The sequence below is a fragment of the Lepisma saccharinum genome, chromosome 7, assembly GCF_977018435.1.
Source record: "Lepisma saccharinum chromosome 7, izLepSacc3.1, whole genome shotgun sequence".
Classification (NCBI taxonomy): Eukaryota; Metazoa; Arthropoda; class Insecta; order Zygentoma; family Lepismatidae; genus Lepisma; species Lepisma saccharinum.
Genome location: NC_139235.1, coordinates 95,395,445 through 95,416,966, shown reverse-complemented (window position 1 = coordinate 95,416,966; position 21,522 = coordinate 95,395,445). Strand labels below are relative to the sequence as shown.

General features: G+C 37.7%; 1 protein-coding gene across 1 annotated transcript; it reads right to left on the bottom strand.

Moving 5' to 3' along the window:
• Positions 1–2,772: 2,772 nt before the first annotated feature.
• Positions 2,773–19,725, bottom strand: LOC145990366 (techylectin-5B-like). The gene is made up of 11 exons (XM_083126059.1): positions 19,522–19,725; positions 16,827–17,059; positions 16,018–16,093; positions 15,425–15,479; positions 15,009–15,129; positions 13,979–14,054; positions 12,430–12,545; positions 11,915–12,059; positions 9,430–9,594; positions 8,526–8,647; positions 2,773–3,469 (listed from the first exon to the last, which is right to left on the bottom strand). The coding sequence occupies exons 2-11, from the start codon at positions 17,046–17,048 to the stop codon at positions 3,341–3,343; spliced, it is 1,227 nt and encodes a 408-aa protein (XP_082982185.1). The 5' UTR covers positions 17,049–17,059; positions 19,522–19,725; the 3' UTR covers positions 2,773–3,340.
• Positions 19,726–21,522: the final 1,797 nt, after the last annotated feature.

The window sequence follows — 21,522 nt, the reverse complement described above, 5'->3', positions numbered from 1 at the left end:
TGCAGTTTGTTACCATTAAGACCAAATACATTTTAAAGAGAATTTCGAAATTGGGAAATGTACTGCAAACGGTTCCTCACATACAATATTATACATAGATATGTACTTCGTAGGATTATTTATTATCTTAATCGTATCTGAGAATTGATTGTTTGAATAAGTTTACTTTATTTCCACACCACAGCCAAATCAATCCATGGTATAAAGTATACTGAGCTTCAGATATCTACAAACATATCATCTGAGAGTTGTGCTACAATTGGATCCAGAAGAAAGTAGACATACGACAATATTGAAGATTTTTTTTATTTTTAAAAAATGTAATTTTTCAGAAAGCATAGCCAGCTGGTTAAAATATTTTTTTGGTGCAGGCTCTTCACAGCTTCCTTTTGGTGGGAGCCTCGGGGCAATTGCCCCAGCTGCCCATAGGTTCATCCGGCCCTGTTTGCACATAAACCCTATCGAGCTACCCTGGTTTTGCGCTTTAATATAGACCTATTAAGGGAGGATGGGAGGAAGCACTCTTAAGCCAGCTTTAGACGGGAGCGTTTCATTTAACATTTTTGCTAGCATAAATGCTGTGTAAATGCTTCCAAAAATCTTATAGCAGGTAGTACTTTACACGAACGCATTTCATGGAACATTTCGATTAGCTGTTTACATTGTATGATACATACAGCACGATAAGTAGGCACATCGAGTTACACCATATATGGCGAGTGCACGGTGTTTACAATTGAAGAAACTAAAATATTCTTCCATACGTGTACAGTAAACGTTGTAAAGTATATTTTTAATCAGCGCCATGCTTCTCTACCTAAAACCATTTAATGCGAAGCGTAATTCCTCTCGGTTGAATAATTATCGTGTTTTACGTTGTTTACATCTCACGCGGCCGCCATTAAAGCTGCGCTCGTGATCTAGAGGTCGCTTCTGATTGGTTATGCTACGGAAATAGGACGGATCCTATCCTCGAGAAATGCCATGGCATCTGAAATGCCGTAAGATTTATCACTTTACGCGGCCCGACAATAGGTTTTTAAGACACAGTCAATAAATTTTCGAGCCTAACTTCCTGACCCACCAGACGCCCCCTCGGGACCCACGCCCCATAGGTTGAGAAACTGATGATCTAAATGATAAAAATTGTGAAAGAGAGAATGCCATGGTCCCCAGTGACATTATTATTTGCACCCTATTAAATCAATATTGTTTTCAGTTTGCAAAAATATTGTAATGCATTTAAATAATATATGTTGTATACACAGTATTAAATAATATTTCAATACGTACACAATTCATGGAACTTGGACAGTCAGGATCAAAATGTCGTACCCCATCTTATGATGAACCTTAAAGTGGCGAGTTTTATGAAAACTTCTTGCGCGCAAGAAAAATACAGAACACGGCTACAGCGCTGTAACACGGCGTTTAACTCGCGCGCCGCAGTTTCCTAACTGTGCAACGTTGCACTCCTGCCATTGGCTGGTCGCCACGCACACCCTCTTCGTGGCTCCGCCCGATATCGCTTCTAAAACCGTGCGTCGTATAGACGTTTAACAACCCTGGGATTGTTCAAGATCCAGGAACACATACAGTACATTCTAATGGGTTCCGTAACAAGACCGAAACATTTTTTTCTCCACAATTTAAATTCAATCCAAGTTGCGTATTGCGTCATTTCAATACGGAACGTGGACCCTGTTTAAACTGATCCGGAAAAGGTTCCTGGACCGTATTTAAATTCATCTGGGAAAAAGCTTCCTGGACCGAATTGAAATACGTTACAGATAAAAAGGTTCCTTACGGTCCAGAACCCATTTCGCTTGCTGATTATCTCTCCTGGACCGGAATTGAATTTATTTAAAATTCCTGGACCTTCAACAACCCTGCTTGAAAGCAGTATGGTAGTGAACTTCACTCTCGAAACCATATGGGACTCGACGTGCTGACCACGTGTCATCAATGAGAAACCACCCGGCAGGCCTTTGCTGTCAATGGGCTGTTGCGCCATGCAGTTTATTTTTTATTTTACTGACAATTTTAGTCTTTTAGAGAACCCAAACATATATTTTGATACACAGGGAGGGGGAGGGTTGCCTGGCCTGAAGCCGAGCGAACAAAAACATATAAAGTGAAAATACGTTAAAGAAGATTAGTGAAAGTATTGGAGTCCTCTTAAATTAATACTATTGTCATTTTGTAAAACCATGGACTTAACGATTCTTGCTCCATTCGCTCTCAATGCAGCCATTTCCTCAAGTTTATCCTTATTGATTAAAAACAGTTACTGTACAATACATGATAGCGAGTAGTTGCTGACATAATAGTGAATGCAGAGGCACTTTGAAAATCAGTTAAGGTCAAAAGACTTGTGTGGTATTTCCATACAGGTATTATGTCAGTAATGACATAATATTTCGTTTTGATGTTATCTTGCCCGCAGAATAAGAACGAACATTCTGATAATAAATTACTAAACAATATGTTATAAAAACTAAAGTGGAAAACTTCATTTTACAATGTTGTTCTATTTGAAATGCTCTCCACTCTCTCTCTTTATTACTTCATTTATCTATTTTATCTTGTTTTTTTATACTTAATGTAACGTTCTTCTCAAACATTATTGCATGTATTGAAAATGTTTTTTTCTTTGTAATCACCTGTAATATCCTTCCTGCAATATCGTTTTATTTTTATTATCATAAATTGCATATTTGGATTTGAGAGAAATGTCATATGATGACAATAACAATACAATACACAGATACATGCATGTATTACTTCTTCTTTTATTATTTATAATGAGTGTTTTACAAAACAAAACATTCAAATCACCTCGAATCTATTCAAAAATATTGAACTACAAAGATTTTATCGACGTGGCGTATTTAAAGGGGATTACCGGGGAGGTTTTTTTCCCCCCAAGAATATAAATTATTAGCTTTTGACTGAGACATTATTTATACACTGGACTCAGAGTTTAACATTAGTAAGCATATTCAACGCGAACAACTGAAATAGAATCCTGGGGTACATTTCAGTTTTTCTTAAGTCCACTTTATGCAAAGAAAAGTGATTCAATGTGGGATCCAAACCGCTATGGGCCTCCAGCGCGTATCGAATCAGAGACCCCTTGATTACCAGGCAGGCATTATAACTCTGCCATCGGGGAGGTTTTGTTTGGGTACGTGGACTCCAGCATTCCCGGAAGTACAATCTCTAATACGCCACTGCTTTATCTTTCAATTATATTGCACTCAAGGTTTTCTTGCTGTCATAAAGATTACAGAAGTTCTACATTCTTTCCGAGGAGCCGAAACAGCTGAGAGCCTTGCCACTACACGACAGGCCGTGTTTTCATTTCCGTCATCTTCAGAGAATAGTGATAGCCTAACCATTGTTTCCAGTTGACTCCATCTGCATACGTGGTGTGGTTTCCCATCAGGTACCTCCCATTCAGGTTTGACTGAAAGAGCAAAGAGATTACAACACATTTCACGAACGTTACTTACAGATACTGCTCTGGAAGGTACACAGAATATGCTATTAACATATAACATCCAATACTGGAAATATAATGTGCATATTTTCCAATATATTAAAAAAACCTAAATATATACATGTGCAGTGTCGGCGATTAGGGGGACCGTTGGCCCACCCCCTCCACCTTTTTGCCAGTTTTTGCCCCTGCACTCTAACATCTTAATGCTATACCTTGTCTATCAAGAGAAAGTAAATTGTCCTTGCCCCTCCCCCAGTTTTGGCACCCAATCGCTGCTACTGTACATGTGTGTGTGTGTTTACATCAAGACAAACTGTAAAATGCAAATCTTCCATCACTACGTTTGCCCCCTTTGTTTTATGCAATGCGAGCTTCAAGAACCGACACAAAACACCAAGCAATCTGCTTACAACCTCTGAAGCATTGTACGTAAAAATACAGTCCTTAGAAATATGTAGGATGAAGATAAAAACCAACGAAAATAGTCATGGACAATTTGCCGAGCAATACTTATGGATCCCACTGTACCTCCACCAGAGGCGCAAGCGCAGAACCCTTTGATAAGGTGATTGATAGCATTAGTATGAAGTACTTATATGTTATTTGTATTAATAAGAATAATTGATTGATTGTTTTATTTTACTTCGTTTTTCTTCCACTTTTCTCTACTCACAAAATGGTGATAAGACGAAATGAATGAAATTACAATCTGAAACACACACCGACAAGGACACTGGCTGAGAGTCCAGACTCAGGAGACTCAATCTAAAATACAGTAAGGGATACGCTTAAGAATTAATTTCGGCACATAGCAGTTCGGATTCCATTTTAAACTGTAGCCCAGTCCCGATTAGCCTTCTGTGCATAAAGTGGACTTAAAAACTCAAATCAATCAATCATTAAGAATTCATTTCCTCAAGCGAAACTGTCACAAACAAGGGAAACATTTGACTTAAAATATTCTCGCTTTGTGCCCAACAGTTAACGTTATTGCCTTGTAACCAATCGAGAAACAAGCACTTGATTGGAATCATCAAGCCCCTAGAAAAAATGAGAAGACCCAAAAACTCATGGAGAGACAGAAGAGGAAGGAAGACAACAGGGGAAAAGTTGGAGAGAAATTAAGAACAACGCATGCAACAGATTGAGGTGGAGATGCTTCGTGGATGCCTATGTTCATGTAGGAACTAAATGAATTAAGTCAAGTCCTTGTAACCAACAAGCACGGGAATCAAATTCCAGACCAAGACCACTGGAATTATATCATATCAGTAAGACCACTCCATGTTTTATTAAGTGGTGTTAAAATACTTGTGTTCACTAGCGAACTCTACGGTTAAAAATAAGAAGTAGATATGACGTCAGTCTTGATCTGATTGGTGCTGCGCAATGCGACCTAGAGTGTTCAAGTACAGCGCCTTGAATAACGTAGTGAGGAAAACGACCCAAGAAACTGGTTCCCCAGACGGATGAGAAACATAGATGGCAATGCGATCAATCTCGGTGCTATTTTTCTTATGAAAGTAATGCGGCTTTGTTAGTTTTTGGAATATATTTTTGTAGATTTGTTTGTCTTGAAAGGCGGTACGTGAATCGATGGAAACAGTTATATTTGTGGAGTGATTTGCAGTCACGAAATGACATTAATTTGGAAAGAAAAGTAAAATAAAATAAATAAATAAATAGCATGCGTAACACAAGAAGAAACATCGCAAAGTGATTCCGGACGTCAGGTGTTGGATTGTGTACTAGACTTTTATTTTTCTATGTTATTAGAATATAAATAGTATCCTGAGAGATATTTCATACCGAGGCGACAAACCACAAGTGTCGCTTGGAAGCGAGCAGTCCGTAATCAATGCAGCCTTTCGAACCGTAGGGACACAAGCTCTGACTGCACCGTTTCCTCAAGGAGATTTTACAGCAAAGCGACACGCGACAAACGATACGAGGATTTCACACTAAAGCGACACGGGTCCTTCGGTCCAAGGCAACTTTCACACCTAAGCGACACATGTTGCTTGGAAACGAGCCAATGAAGAGCAACATTTCACATCGTAGCGGCATGACGGGAAGCACAGGCCAGCGTTCGGTTGATGAAATCCTCAAGCGATAAGTGTCGCGTGCCGCTTTGGTGCGCAATCTCCCTAAAGCAAGACACTCATTGCATCGCCCATGCGCGAACAACAAACCACGGCAACATGTTGCAAGCTATTGAGGAAATGGCCCAGTTTGAGCGACGCACAAGCGACAAAGCGACACGTGTGACTTATCGTGTCGCCTAGATCTGTTGTTGTAATGTGCGGTTTTTCGTGTCGCCTATCTGTTGTTCGCACAATTAGCAGCGAACGCTTGTCAATAGACTGAAGGCACCATGTCGCTTGTTACTTAGTTGGGAACTCCCCCTGTAGCGCGTCGCTTCGGTCTGAGCACCCTTCCTTTAAGGAGCTTTCCGACCGAAGTAACAAGTAGCACGCGAATACGCCATATGAACGTGTCGTTTGCTGTTTGGACCCTCATGTGCAATGAATGTTATTTTACAGTCTGGAAGTGTGTGTCACTAGTGTGACAGTGTGAACATCCCGTGTCGCTTGTCCCATTGGTTTGAAAGTTTCCTTACACTCATGTCGATGGCACTATGAAAGTTTTGTGGGATTCCCCTTGTCGTTTCATGGAATCATCATTATCATCATCGCCGTGATTAGTTTAAAGCGGAAGAAAAGAGACAGTAAATATCCAAAATACAAATGCTTCAGTGTGTATGTCTTTAAAAGAAATTATGATGATGATAATAATAATGAACTTAATTCATACACAAAAATTTAGTTGCCAAGAGCATTCCACGCGTATTTTTCTCCCGTATTATTAACGAAAGTGTGACGATAACAGGACGTGGTCGACTGTCTAGAATGTTCGTTAATATCTTCGCGACCACTGTACCAAATATCATAGCAATTATCACATTCATAGAAATGCTTCATGTAAAAGAATCAGACGTTGCAGCGAAAACTCCATTTACGTCCATTATAAGCAGTCGAATACCAAGCACCGGGTTCAACACCAGCGCCTCTAGCGGATCATTTTCGAGAGAAACCAGCCAGAGCGCGCAGAACTGTGCCGTTTTCCACACTACGTTATTCAAGGCGCTGTAGTTCCAGAGCGACCAGGAAGGAACCATTCGAGAAGCGAATGGTACGGCACACGATAGTGTTTTGTCATTTCGAGCAATCTGCGAGTTCTTGCGCATAGCGTTCGTCTTCTGTTTTTTTCCCGACGGTGCTGCAGTCGGTTACAGCGTAAGTCGGTGGTCGCAACGAAACGACCTTCCAGTGCCGCCATACTGTCAACCATTTTTAACCCGCAGCTGTAACATCTTGTAGTAGTAGCTATGTCTATGGCTCAGACCTTCTAATCTGTGGCTCAGACACTCAAGTTCTGGTTATATAGCACGCCGATCAGATACACTGCGCGTACTAAGGCCATTAATGTAAAGGTAGAGTTCGTTAGATCAATTTGTAAAACAGTAGAGTTAGTCTGTGAATTTAAGTTAACCTGTGTGTTTAATGGAACTAGAGAAGAGTTCCAAAGGATTTCTGTTACCATTAGTATATTTTGCAATTTGTTTTCACAAGACGTTTAATAAAAGCCATGTTAATATATCTATTTATCTGTTTTCCTTGAAGAATGCTGGTAGTAATATTAACTTCTTAATTTTCAATGAACATCCTCGAGACACAGATGACTCTATGTACTCTCCACTGCGCGGTCACATCAGCCTCGATTCCTCCCGGAAGTTTTCCTCAAAGAAAACGAGGGTGGTGATATCAGGAAACGAAGACAACACTATTTTATTATAAAACAATACTATTTTAAGATTGTCTGAGGTCATTGTTCTAGTTTAAAATAATTGTATGGACATGACGCAAAGAGGAGAGAGATTGACAGAATTCTAACACAATGCAAAAGTAATTTTCAGATATAAATTTGGTATGGATTTTCGATTTTGAACAGTTCTAAATTTTAATGGAAAAATATTATGGAGGGGTGTAAGGGCCGACCTTCTGGTAAGGTGCCCAAAAGTCAACGCACTTCCACGTAGTACAGCCTGGACTGCATTTTGCAGACTCACGAGGCTCTGGCGACTGGACCTACGGCCAGTATAATCTTCTGTAGGACTGTGTGTTGGCCTGTGTTTTTGTCCTGATGTGCCCCTTTACAGTCTCAGGTTTTCCTAAGTCAGAATATTTTAAGATTTTAGTTATGCGACTTTACAGTGATGTTATTTTAGTTATGGTAAGGGTCTGGACCCCGTATAACGAGACGGGTGCAAAATAGCCTAAGTGCTGTCGCACCCAAAATTTTAAATTCAAATTCAATATTACGGAAAATATAAATACGTCTCACTTACAACTTCATTACAGTGTGTAGAATGAATTAGTCTTATTCTGAGGAAATTACTCTGTAGAAGAGCTTTATAAGGCTACGTAAAAAGATAAATCCACCAGATTCATTAATAAAGGGTAAAAAAAAATACACTTGTCCATGTGTCATATCCTATGCAGGTGTGTCATCTGTTATGAGATGTGGACAAGAATGTACGGCGTCTGTTCCCGTACATTGACCACTGAGTACGAAGATGAAAATATCCTTGCCTATATCTGGTTTTATGTTCATTACTAGTTAATTAATACCTAACAAATAAATAAAACAGTATGTATTTCAGTATACTTCTTTGCTTCCCTGCGTCTCCGCTGTTACCGACTGTGTACAATGTTGCCAACTTTCGGTATACTTCTTTTCCGGCCATACTGTATAATCCAAATTTCACTATATAGTCCATAGATGGGATTTATGATTCATATGTACCTGCCACCGATATAGCAATCAGTTATGAATATATAATTTGAACACCTGTTTCTACTTCTCACTAAAGTATAATGTGGCAAATTTTAGAATCTACTGGACTTGTGTATGAATACAAATATGCAAAACTGGAATGTTTGATCCCAGTGAAACTTACACTGTGACAGGAAGTGTACCACCAAGCTCCTGTATATACCACAGCACAGTTTTTATCATTAGCGTCATTATCTTCATCCTTAGTAGTAAATAGCGCGTTGTTCGCTCCACTCATTGCATCACCTGAGAGAGTATGAAAAATTAATGAGAACACAGAAAAGGTCATCTGACACAAAATATTTCCACAGTAGATTTCATAATTAATAAACTGTGGTAAGAATCTTGTGCAAAGAAATTTTAATACAGTAACAGGAAATTTCTCATCTGAATATTTGAAAAAATAAAGTATGATAATGCTGTTTAACAGGAGTTTCAATATTCATTTTAGGTGATTCTCATGTTTCTTTTTGGCGTTGATCCCAAATTAGATTCCAGAATGTCTCTAGAAATGGATACCTCACGACAAATAGCAGATTACATCAACATTGAAAGGGTTACAAAAAATCACTATTGTTAATTGTATGAACTGCTTGAAAACTCTGCCCAAAAGGATAATCCAGAAAACCAGATTTGAAATCGGCTCATAAAATGGAATAACGATAATAAATTGTTACCGTTCATCAAGGAAATTGTACTTTTTTGTTTACTGCTAGTTTTGATACAAACTAGAAACCCGAAAACAAACGTATCAAAGAGAAGATATTTTAAAATTATTTTTAAGATATTGCCTTATGATGCTAAAGTGCGCGTCAAATCTCCTGCATATGGCCTTGGAAGACTGAACAGTACCAGCGAATCACAGACGTGCGGCGTTGCCTATTTCCGTGACAAGGCGTTTCGCTCAACCACGCTGTCTCTTTTCCGTGTGAGATTTCGACATGGCACCGCTGCAGTGCGCTGCTATTTGCTATCGCCATATGCAGGAGATTTGACGAGCACTTTAATATGATATACTATTGTATTACCTGCGTCTCCTGTGTAACCACTCAACTTCAGTCTGTACTTATCGTCTTCTCCTCGTATGTAGAATTGCCTGTAGAAAGCATATCGCTTATTTCCATCAAAGTCTTGGAGGTCGATGCGAAGAGAAGAGCTCTTAGAATTCGTTATCATGGACAAATAATCTAAGCCTGGAAAATTATGTCAATAATTTTATGTATATTTATTGTATGGTAAATTAAAAAAATATTAATGTAATCAATACAGTAGAAAGATTAAAATACGTGCATGCTGTTTTCCACCTTATTTCTGTTGGGATTCAATGCATTGTGCTTTCTTTTTCATTCATTGAAGTAGGTTGTTTTACTTTGCTTTGCTTCCACTTTTGGCTAATCACGACCATGAGGATGATCTAACTTTCGACATTCTTACATTTTGGGCAAACATAGCTAAAAACAGTCATTTATGGACCTTACCAACTTATCTATCCTCTCGCGACTATAGTGTATGATAAACAACAAATGCATTGTGTACTTTACAAATTGTTATTAACGATAATAGCAAAGATCTCTAGAACGATTGTTCAAGGCAAGTCATATCTAATATACCACAAACCAACTTTTCAACGAGGCAGTAATAAATTTCATTTATTCCTGTCCCGTATCTTTGATCTCAAAGTTTCACTTCTTTACATAAGTTTTTCCTGAAGAAGGGAAAAGATAACTCATGCAAGAAAATTAATGTCGTGAGCTCCTTCAAGTATTGAAAGTTCATTTTATAACTGAATCGGGAATTCTAAAATGTTATATGATTGATGTCGCTGCTGTTTTAACTGTTGGTAGTGGCGTAGGCATGAAGTGTTATGAGCTTATGACTCATGTTGTCTCTCATATCCTGGAATGGAAAAGTATAATACTGACTCCTACACCATACATTATGTACTTACACATCCATAAAAATTCATGAAATAGCTACTGCTTATAAATGTTCATGAACATGTGAATTTTAAATATAACATTAGATTCACTATTTCAAATGTTCCGTATTGTAGGGAAAATAGTGTAGGTGGAATATGGCAAAAATAAGAATAATCTAGCCTGTGGTATGTATGTGGTTTTTTTATTGATTTGGTTAGCTTAGAACATGCATAGAAAACAATTCCGCTTGATGCTTTCCTGGCATGGCTGAGCATTTTCACATATTCAAGATAGTGTCAAGTATCTCTGCTAAATAGAACCAGGCGAAAAATTGATTTAACAGATTAGAGGAAGATTACTTTTTCTGGTAATTTTGGGGATGAGGAGTTCAGAATGAAACTGCAGTGGAACCGGGTAAAATCGCTGGTTCTATCCCCACCATGCGCCCAAATAAATTTTATTTCCCTGAAGATGAGAGAAGAGGCATTTTCTTGAAAGGTAGTACTACTATAATATATAGAAAAGGATAGACAATTAATAATGTCCACCAATTAAGACCCCATGCTGACAAAAATTGTCATTAATATTCACATGTCTGCACAAGCTTGTGCAACAATGACGTTTGAGGTCAATTTTAATGGTTGAATGTGTTGTTCGGATCATAGTTGGTGCATATTAGGCCAATAGTTGCAGAAACTGAGGCCCCCTTATAGGCTCGCCTGGTGTTTCGTTAATTTACACCTTTTTACATCTTCATTTTCTTCTGCAAAGAAGTGCCAGATGTTCTGTTCAGGTGACGTTTATCACAAGCGAATAACTGGGAGGAGGGGTTGATCCCCATGGAATTTTTTTAAAATTATGCAAATGATTTTCAGAATTTTTGAACAAATTAATAGAAAATTGAATAGAGCATCTGGCTACCATATGGAAGACCCGGGTTCGGATCCCGCGACAGGTTATCTGGACCAGGAATTTTTCCAGTCATTTCCCTGTCTCTGCCCGGTTCTGAGGTCCACCCAGCCTCATTTGTAAATGAGTACCTGGGGGGTAAAGGCCGATCACATCATCCCAAATATGGCCGAGAAAAAAAATGTGGTGCTCTATACCTCCACATCACCCCATATGCCCTCATGACATGTGTGCACATGCGCAGAGGAACTTTTACCTTTACCTTTTACATAAATTAATTTTATTTTTAATTGCTTTGCTAACTTATTAATGGCTGTATATGCATTCAGTAAAACTGAACTTTAAGGGAGATTAGTTGATGGATAAAATAAAGGAAATGAATAATATTTAGTTAAAATTACTAATCAAGTTAGACACAGATAAATAAATGTGTGTGCGTGCTTTGGTGCATAAAACATAATTTTTATATTTCAATCTGAAATAACTGAAAACTGTGTTTTTTAAAAGGTTATCTTGCTGCTAGTAAATTTTAGCTACGTTACTGGATAAGTGTGACGTTTTCTGTGGCAACAAAGGAAGTGATAAAGTATCAGATGAGAGAGCAAGAAGAGAAGTCAATCACAATTGTGTTCTTCCATCTTATAACCTAAATGTATGCAGGACATATTTATGGTATTTTATGTACCTAGCCAAAATTCCTTTTGTAGATCTCCGAAACCCCACTTGTAATCGATCCAGTTTCTGTAGAAGTCTTCCCTGGAATCAGGAAAATCTGCTCTTCGCTGAAAAACTGTCCAACCACCTCCATCAGTCTCCATATCACAATATACCTGAAACACACGAAATGAAATTGGCAATCAGGTTGGTGTTCTTGTAAATCAACTTATGTACTATTGATATTTGCAGTCCCATCAGCGCATCAAAAGCAAATTTTTACAACAAAAAAACCAAAAGGAAGAAAACATATGGATGTATGGTTCTTCTTCAGAACTGGATAAAATATGCTCAGTATACCTTCGTTTTTGGTGACTGAACAGAAAAAAATATAATTATTTAATTTATGCTATTTCCTTATATTGGTATTTAATATATTCAAGCAATCGTCTGGATGGATCATACATCATTTAAACCTATACTTTATGTTGAGGCTCCTATTGCATACAACCGATTACATCTAATATTATATTTACATATCCATACTTGAATTCTTTTCTGCCTGCAGTAATAGAGTGGATAAATTTCGTAGATGCCGCTCGTCGAGTTCCCACGCTGCAACCAATCCCAGCAGTCCTCTGGAGGATTCCTTTGAGGGAAGCCTGGAATTCAAATTCCTTATAACAAACCTATATTATGATTGTATTTATCATAAAGTAATCTAAACCAGACGTAGAACAACTAGAGAGGTTCATAGGGTATAAATGATTTTGAGCACGGAAATATTCATATCATGATAACCACACCTGATTATCCATTCTTAACTCAATATTTGATTTCCTCCGAGACTGTCTATATGTTCTCGTAACAAACTTTATTCATCATCAACATCGGGAATACGCCCTAATTTATGGGTAACTAAATGTGAAGAGATTATATTCCTTACATTGTCTTTTCAAATTAGTATGTAAGAATGATTACAATGTTTTTAGTTTACAATTCCATGTGATATACAATATTATTTTAAATTCTCAATACATGATGTACCTGTATACATTAAGTTGCTGTAGTTCTAAAATATTCTATTTCATAATTTACCGCAGAAAACATAAAAGGAACTGTTTTTTACAAATTAAAATTTCATAGTAAATTTCATTTTGATACACTTGTGGTGGTAGGGAGAAATGTTTAGGGAAAAATCTCTGTGACATTTGCAATACAGTGTGAACACTGGTGAACACAATATATTTTTTTCGGAGGGGGCTGGAATTGTAGAAGTGCATACTAAATAGCCTCTTTTTAGAGGGGACAGGATACACAATACAGTATTTCGTAATTACAATTGTTAATCCTCGTTCTAAAAGTCGTTCAAAAACAAAAATGGTAATCGGGGGGGGGGGGGGGTCATTTTTAAGGCGATTATATATTTACCGCTTTCATTTCACCTGAGTTCTTAACTGCTTTCATTAAAAAAAAATGCATCTCAAAATTTTGAAGGGCGCTGCAGCCCCATCAGCTCCCTCCTTGCATAAGCCAGCGAATGTGAGAACTTTATATTGTGTTAATTTAGTTGCAATCGCAATATTTAGATTGTGAAAAATAGTACCATCCGACTCAATATTCATTCTTTTAAAACTGTTAAGTCAGTTTGTAATATCTAATCATCAGTGGTGGCAATTAAGGGGGCATGGGGGGCAGTTGCTCCACATCCAACATATATTTCATGCTAAATGAATCAAAATGTGTGATTCATCGACGTGGACGGGATGAGGAGATGGAAAAGGAGGCAACTATCTCCCCTAGATAAATAAATAAATTCTCTTCTAGACCTGGTGTTGGACTTCCAGCAAGTTATACTTAAACTGAAACATTATCGAAAAGTCCCAAATATGTACTATTTGTAATTATCTTTTCTAACAATCTATTTGAGTAACAAAAAAGCAACAATAAATTGCTGAATAAAGCAACCTGGGTTCTTAGAGTCTGAATTCTCTTCGGAATTTGAGAATCATTGCAATTGACAATTTTACCCGAAAATGACTCAAAGTCATCAGATAAACACACACCTACAAAAATGAAATGATTTTGATCATACCGTTCTCGTCTGTTACGCAGGCACGTTTCCAACAGTCTCTCCCTTGTTCAGCGTTAACATTACATGCAACTACATCCTGCAAGGAAAGCAATAGTTAGAAACGATATTACAATTTTTCTTTGGTTAGTGAAAAAATACAAGGTATTATTAATAGCAGTAGATGACGACGTTGCACATCTTTATAAATTTAAAACTATTTTTTTAGTTCAAGAGATATCGTTAATAGTCTAAGCATTCTGAGAGTCCATTTTTATACTTTGTTTCTATTGGTATCTTCTATAGGTGTGTTTCACCTACGTCACAAACTGTTGCATTGTGGTAAACTTTGCCTCAAACATGGCGGCTGTGCGCATTCTGACGTCACATGAAACCCACCTATAATTTTGATGATGTACAGATGCACTTTACCTTTTTTCTGCAGCAGTTCCACATTCGATTTGAAATAGAAATCATACATATATTTTGTCTTTTTGTTATTTAGTGTACGGCTTTTCTGTCTCGTTTGGCTATTGCGAAGATGAGGATGAGTAATGTGATTGTGAGTGATGTGAATTCCTTCTAGAGCATTCAGGTATATTTTCGTGTGATTTGTTTGCGCTGTAGTCTAGATATTATCAATAGTTTGGTAGACTTACGTAACCACGAAACTATTGCGAAAATCTAGGAAACAGCGGAAGCAAACCACATGAAGATTTGCATAAATGCTCTTCAAGGAATTCTAAGCACATGTAATTTTTCAAATTTTTGAACATCATAGCTGTTTTTCGAAAAGAGATAAAAATTTTAAAACAGCTGGTGTCAGCCAAAAGTCCAGCTGAGCCTTAAGTTCTGAGAATTCCTAAAAATTTATAATGAAACAATTTGCTTTCTTATGCGCAAGGACTTTACTTTGAAATAAAAACAGGGAAATTATTGAGTGGGCTCTAGCCTCACAAGCTCATATAAGTTGGCGACACTGGTGTCGAGAATAAAATTTAAGCAAAACTTATTAAGTAGGTAATTTAATATTGGTAAGGTTTTTTAGTCCTACCTTATTTTCTCGTAGCTTTCCTTTAACTTCAGAGAGTTCATTCCGCAACTGATCACACGTCTTGACTAGGATGGAAACGTCTGACTGTAAATTTGTTAGCTGCTGTTGATGATTTTGTGACCTTGTTGAATAAGTGCAGAGTGTCTGGGTGTTAGTAATGCAAACAATTAAGCATCATTTTAATAATTTAATCTCTTATGTACAACAAAAGATATACTTTCTTGATTCTTGCAAATAAAAATTATAACATTAAATTTAAAATGACAATTATAATTATAGGAGTTAAAACAGTCATTGTACTGAATTCTTTGTGGTTATCGTTATATATAATTTTAAATTAGTTGCTTGTATTACTTCTAGATTAATTAGTAATTCTGATATCCATGTTATAATTAATAATCCTCTATTATACTCACCTTGATAGAGCTATAGTCTCAATAATATGTTCTCGTAAAATGTCCATTTTGGTATCTGAAAGATAATTTTTTCTTCTACATTCAGTTTCAGCCAACTATATTTAATTAACATTCCTTTTGATAACTTGACTAGCATCAATAAGCAATTATATTACGTGCTGCTGATATATATTCGATTCTCTAGATAGAACTATGCTTCCCAATACTTTTGTGCTCTTGGCCCGTACTTATCAAACTAATTTACATATCAGGCCATAACTTTACGTAGATGTTGGTCAAATTTACTACAATGCATTAATAAATCTAAGATAATTTCTAAAGCTACTCTTTAAATTGACATAACCTTTCTGTTTCTGAGTTTTATTAAACGTGATTTACAGCATCTGAAATCGGGAAGATCATTTGTAATAACCCTGTACATATGTACAGAACACGACATTTTTTTAAAAAGAAATACATTTAAAGAAGAAAATTCAACGCAACAGTTATGAACCGAGACGTCAAACAATTTCTGGTATCAAAATAAATATAAACAAAATAAACGTATTAATTTTTTAATCGTCAATTTTTTTAAAAAAAATCAATGTACTTACCCAATTTGTTGACACTTGTCTCGGTGTTTTCAGTTTTAACATCTAATCTTATGGAGTTTTGTTGCAATATTTCCACCTAAAATAAGAACAATAGATGCTGAATGTATTAATACGTATTCTGTGCATATTTTCAAATTTACTAAAAATCCTTTCAGGAGTTCATTTTTAAAATTATATCAATTCTTAAATATCACAGGTCTGTATTTGGTACGTTCTATCCTCACCACTGACAAAAATTAGTTGTTTGCCTGAAGAAGAGAGATGATGTTCCGGCCCAAAACGTGATGTTAGAATAGGTATAAGTGGTAGGACCACTATACCGTGTATAATTTCCAATAAGCGTTGTATGTTATTAAAGAATCATTGTTATTAGAATTCATATAATTATTTTAAAATGTTAAATTAAATACACTATTCGAAAAGTTTATGATATAATTATTTGTATCGACTTTAACTGACACGATTACCAGTAAGTAGAATTAACTGGCTAAAATTTGCTCCCAAGTAAGGCATTTCTTTTTTTATTCTTAGGAGTATTTTGCCTATTTCAGAATATTTCTCACACTTATGAATGAATGGCCGTTGTCTGCAGTGATCATTGAAGACATGCTAAAATAAGGTTTATAACAATTTTTCCCCCTTGCTTTGGGTAAAATAAAGTTTAATCATAAATCTTGAGTAAAGTATGGACGTCACACAGACTTGGTTCTTATGCGAACTCCCAACCTACGGATTATTAGTCTCATAATTAAATATTCAAAAGTGAGATTCTTCATTCGATTACTGTGTATATGTATTTTTTAACTTACGTGCTTATTCAGTTGCTCCAGAAGAACTTCAACTTTGACAAATGGACAAAATTCTTGCTTCAGAACACTCTGGATAACCTCACTCTCTGGATTCTGTTCAATTTGCGATAACTCTGGCTCCACTGCATTCTCGGCCATGGAACCTTCGACCATGACAAGCAACAAACAGAACGTAAGAAGCATTCTGCTCCTCTCAATGATGACCGAAGAGTAAGTCTTCATTACGAATGTTGCTGGAAAGCAGAACAGGGCCTAGTTATTAATGCAACTTAAAGATAGATCAAGAATATTCCATTCAAGTGGATCTAGATGAAAAAGTGGCGGGAGTGATTAGCATACTGGAAAGCGAAACCAGGGCTCTTAGGTTCGAATGATAGATGGCTCATTGGTGTTTCCTTCTATTTCTTCCTCATCTATTTGATCAATTCATGATGGGAATCCTCATCGTTGCGATTAACTTAAGGATTGTTGATTTAGTTGGTATTTTAAGTCCACTAGTGCACAGTGAGGCTAATCGGGACTGGGCCTACAGTTTAAAGTGGGATCCGAACCACTATGTGCCTCCACCGGGTATCGAACCCGGGACCCCTTGATAACCATGTTTGCCAAATATTGTGTTTATGGTGGAATTAAGAACTATAGTAATAATAATAATAATCCGAGGCTCGACAGGCCTAGAAGGGCCTTGGCCTATCTCCTGACTGCCAGTCTCCCTCCCTCCCACAATCCTACCTAGAGGTGTGGAGTTCTTCAACCGGTAATGGGGTGAGCACGTTTCAGATGCCGTTAACAAAACTAGAGAGTTCTTTAATCGTAACCAGTGTCGTGATTAATTGGGGTTGGTGGGGGTTATAACCCCCCCCCCTTTAGCCCAGTATTCCTAAAAAAAAAAGCATCAAAGGTAGGAAAAGATGGCGAAGTGATGGCTGACTACCAGAAAATGTGTACATAACCCCTCCCTATGAAAAATCTTGGGCACGCCACTGATCGTAACACTTTTAACGAAATCGCTCAAACTTTCCACCTGCAAGAAATAAACGAAACCGAAACAATGAAAGCGATAAACGAAATACCATCCAATGCCTCTGGTAATGATGGGATATCCATAAAAATGATTAATCTATTATTACCACACATTCTACGTCCCCTGACGCACATCGTAAATTTCTCGTTCCGAACTGAACAATACCCGGCCAACTGGAAAACAGCACGTGTTGTTCCGATACCAAACAAAAAGGTAATAAAGTCCCTGAACGACCTTCAACCAATAAGTCTCTTACGTATATTTTACAAAATCACTGAAAAAATTGTTTACAAGCAAACTCGTAAGCACGTTAATTACCTAGATCTGCTTCCGAAATTCGGTCTCCGTCCTTCAATGTATTTAGTATGTATATGTATCCATTGGGGTTAAGTGGTTGAACAGGCGCAGGCTGAACCTTGGCCTTTAATAAAGGAAAATTGAAATTAAACCCTCAGCCGTTATAGGAGATTTCCCAGACCGGGTTACGCTACTCACTCGTAGCTCCCCAATTTCCTCACGATGGTGGGTTGCCACCGGTCCTATACACAGGCCGAGAACCCATGCCGGAGTCCAAAGCACAGCGCCTTAGACCACGCGGCCACGGAGGAGGACAATTTATGGAATATACATAAGGATTATCCTTTCCAAAACAGACTTTTTTCCCCCAGTGAAGGATACTTTGGACATTGAGGCCAGGCCTATAGTTTTTCTAAGCCTACCCTAAACCTGGACCTGCTTGTGCGGAATTTTAAATGCATTTATATCTGTTATGTCGTACAACAGAGAAGGCCGCCCGCACGAATTTTTCTCAGGGGCGGGGCATCGTTGCTTAAAGAGTGGGGGCAACGTGGAGTGATGCTTTCCCAAGTTAAGAGATTTGCCATAGGTTAATTTGCATGGATACTTAATTTGCTATCTTTGACGACACCTCTCGTCCATGTTTTCACGCTACAATTTCAAAATTTGAATTGTATGAAGTCTTTCCAGATATCTCGGGGGGGGGGGGGAGAAGTACTCCCCTGTCCCCCTCTGTGGGCGCCATTGACAACAAACAAACTGTATTTTGAAGTACACCATTTTCTTTTACATTTGTTGTTTTGTTTGTTGAATAACAATCACCATTAACAATTTGGAGATATCGATTGAGTTTATATACAAGTGTGGAGAAATCACAATACAGTTCCAATAACGGTGTTTGCCTCCCCGATGGCGCAGTGGTACCGCCGTCGCCTTGTAATAAAGGGGTCCTGGGTTCGATTCCCGGTGGAGGCGCACAGTGGTTCGGATCTCACTTTAAGCTGTAGATCCACTCCCGATTAGCCTTACTGTGCATAAAGTGGACTTAGAACACCAACTCAATCAATCAATAAGGGCCCGACCCTGTGGCCGAGTGGTTAGCACATCGCACTGCGACGCCAAGGGTTCCGGGTTCGAATCCCGGTCGGGCTTGGTTGTTTGTGAATGTCCATTCATCAATTTCATCATTTCATCACTCATCCCCATCTTCGCAAATTAGCCAAGAGGCACAAAACGCGAAGTAAAATAAACTAAATCAAATCAAATCAAAATCAAATCAATCAATAAGGGTGTTTGGATGATTTGATTTGAAATAAGAGAAGCTTGTGTGCCAATGTTTCCCATTGCTAATATAAAGAGAAATAATGTACTTACTGTAAGCAGTGTAGATGTAGAATTCAATATCCGATGCAGTTCGTCAGCAATACTCTTGATGGATGACCTAAAGGATGCACCAGGCCAGAGGTTTATTCCAAGAGGCTGCCTCGGGACAAGATGTTCCTTCCTTCTGTGCAGAATCAAGGCCAAGAATGAGATGACACGCAGCCTAATGCTTTCCTTATATGTAACGGACGGAGAAACGACGGCTGCAGATGTCGACTTTGGTATTATCGGCAAAAAAAAAAAAAAGAACAAGGAAGAAACGAGAGTCAAATGATGAAATAGCTGCTCGCAGGAAGCTGGTGCCGTTCCGGTATACTCCCGGAGCGCTAGGATGATTTGAAACGAGATGGATTCATGTGGATGGATGGGGAGGGGAATTTCTCCATCTTCTCTCACTTCTAAGTGAAGCACTTAGTACTCCGACAGTTTGTTTCTTTATACAGCATATTTGCATAAGATACAATTCACCACTAAAACTCACCTCATTACTAAAAAAGTAAAGTAAAGTGCTCCCCTCTACTTAGCACCACGCCATGAAGGCGTATATGGGGTATGGGGGTAACGCCCCACACTTTCTTGATCCGGTCGTGAGTGGGGGTGATGTGATCAGCAATAAAGACGATGATTTTATATGGAATACAATATTTATATCTTGAATGAAAATTTAAGGATAAAGACGAAGATGGATGACCCGTAAAAATACCACATTAGTAGGATTAACGGAATTGAAATGTGGGAGATGTAGTTTCAAGAAGAAGTCCCAGTAAAATTCCTCATGAGAGGGAGGAAAAACTACACATTGTGAAATGGTCTATACTCAGAAGCAGGAATGAACAGAATTTCTATTTCCAAGAGCTGACAACTATTTTAGAACATGTAAAAATTGTGAAAAAACGCCCACAATTCTTGTTTTGGAAATATGCTAAATTGGTTGATGTATGTTAACCACTGCTGAAGATATACTGGTAATTTTCATTGTGTCTTACTTCTTGATAAGTTGTGAACCTAAATTCCAAATCACTTGTTTGTTTCATACGTTCTTTTTGTAAGAAAAAATATGCAAAATTAAATAAATATTAATGCTAATTTCTAATTTTCATTTATTCATTTTGAGTCTTAAACTTATTGTCTTTTATTCCTAATATTTTCAGATGATAAATGTGTCTAAATTTTGATTTTTTCTATGACTGTGACTTTTAAATATTATTAATTTTTAAGGTTTTTGTACTCTTATTGCTTCATAATAATATAAAGTGCGATGCACAAGTATTGCTTGGCAAATTGGCCGTGCCAATGTTCATTATTTTTTCTCTTCCATCCTACTTGTTTTTAAGGAATAGACTCTTCTGACTGTAAACAGCTTATTTGGTGATTTGTTTCCATTTTTTTAAACTCCCATTGGACAAAATCAAGTGCATGAATGGACACTTAGCTTGGAAATACTTATGCATCCCAAACCTGTTCACATAAAGTGGCAAGCTCGTTTGAGTTAAAATCCATTTTGGGAGGCGATACAACCGAAGGAAATGTTGGAGAAACAGCACCCTGCAATGTTACTACCAAACTTTATAACCACAGCAGGTTTGATTGATTGATTTAGGTTATTTTACTTCGCATTTTGTGCCTCTTGGTGGTGATGGGGATGAGTGATGAAATGATGATATTGATGAATGGACATTCACAAACAACCAAGCCCGAGCGGGATTCGAACCCGGGAGCCTTGGCATCGCAGTGCGATGTGCTAACCAATCGGCCACAGGGTCCGGGCCACATGCAGGTGATTTTGTGTCTCGTAGACTCAAAGAAAAGGGCAAGGCTTGCACCGTAAACATTAATGCACTGGACTGTCCACTAGGCCCGTAGCTAGAATTGATCTCCAGTAGGGGCTCAGGGGTTATCAGGAGGGCTTTGTAGATCAAGTTCATTTTCTAAAGTTTAACAGTATTAAATGAAGGTAAATTTCGTGTGTGTTGGGGTGAGGGTCATCAAGTT

Bases quoted from the DNA above. Each gene is read 5' to 3' on its own strand.
- LOC145990366 (XM_083126059.1), bottom strand. From the start codon at position 17,048: ATGAAGACTTACTCTTCGGTCATCATTGAGAGGAGCAGAATGCTTCTT. The intron at 12,546-13,978 runs GTATGATCAAAA...TTTGAATTCCAG, and splicing joins CTGCGTAACAGACGAGAACG to GCTTCCCTCAAAGGAATCCT. The intron at 8,648-9,429 runs GTAATACAATAG...ATACTCTCTCAG, and splicing joins TGGTTACACAGGAGACGCAG to GTGATGCAATGAGTGGAGCG.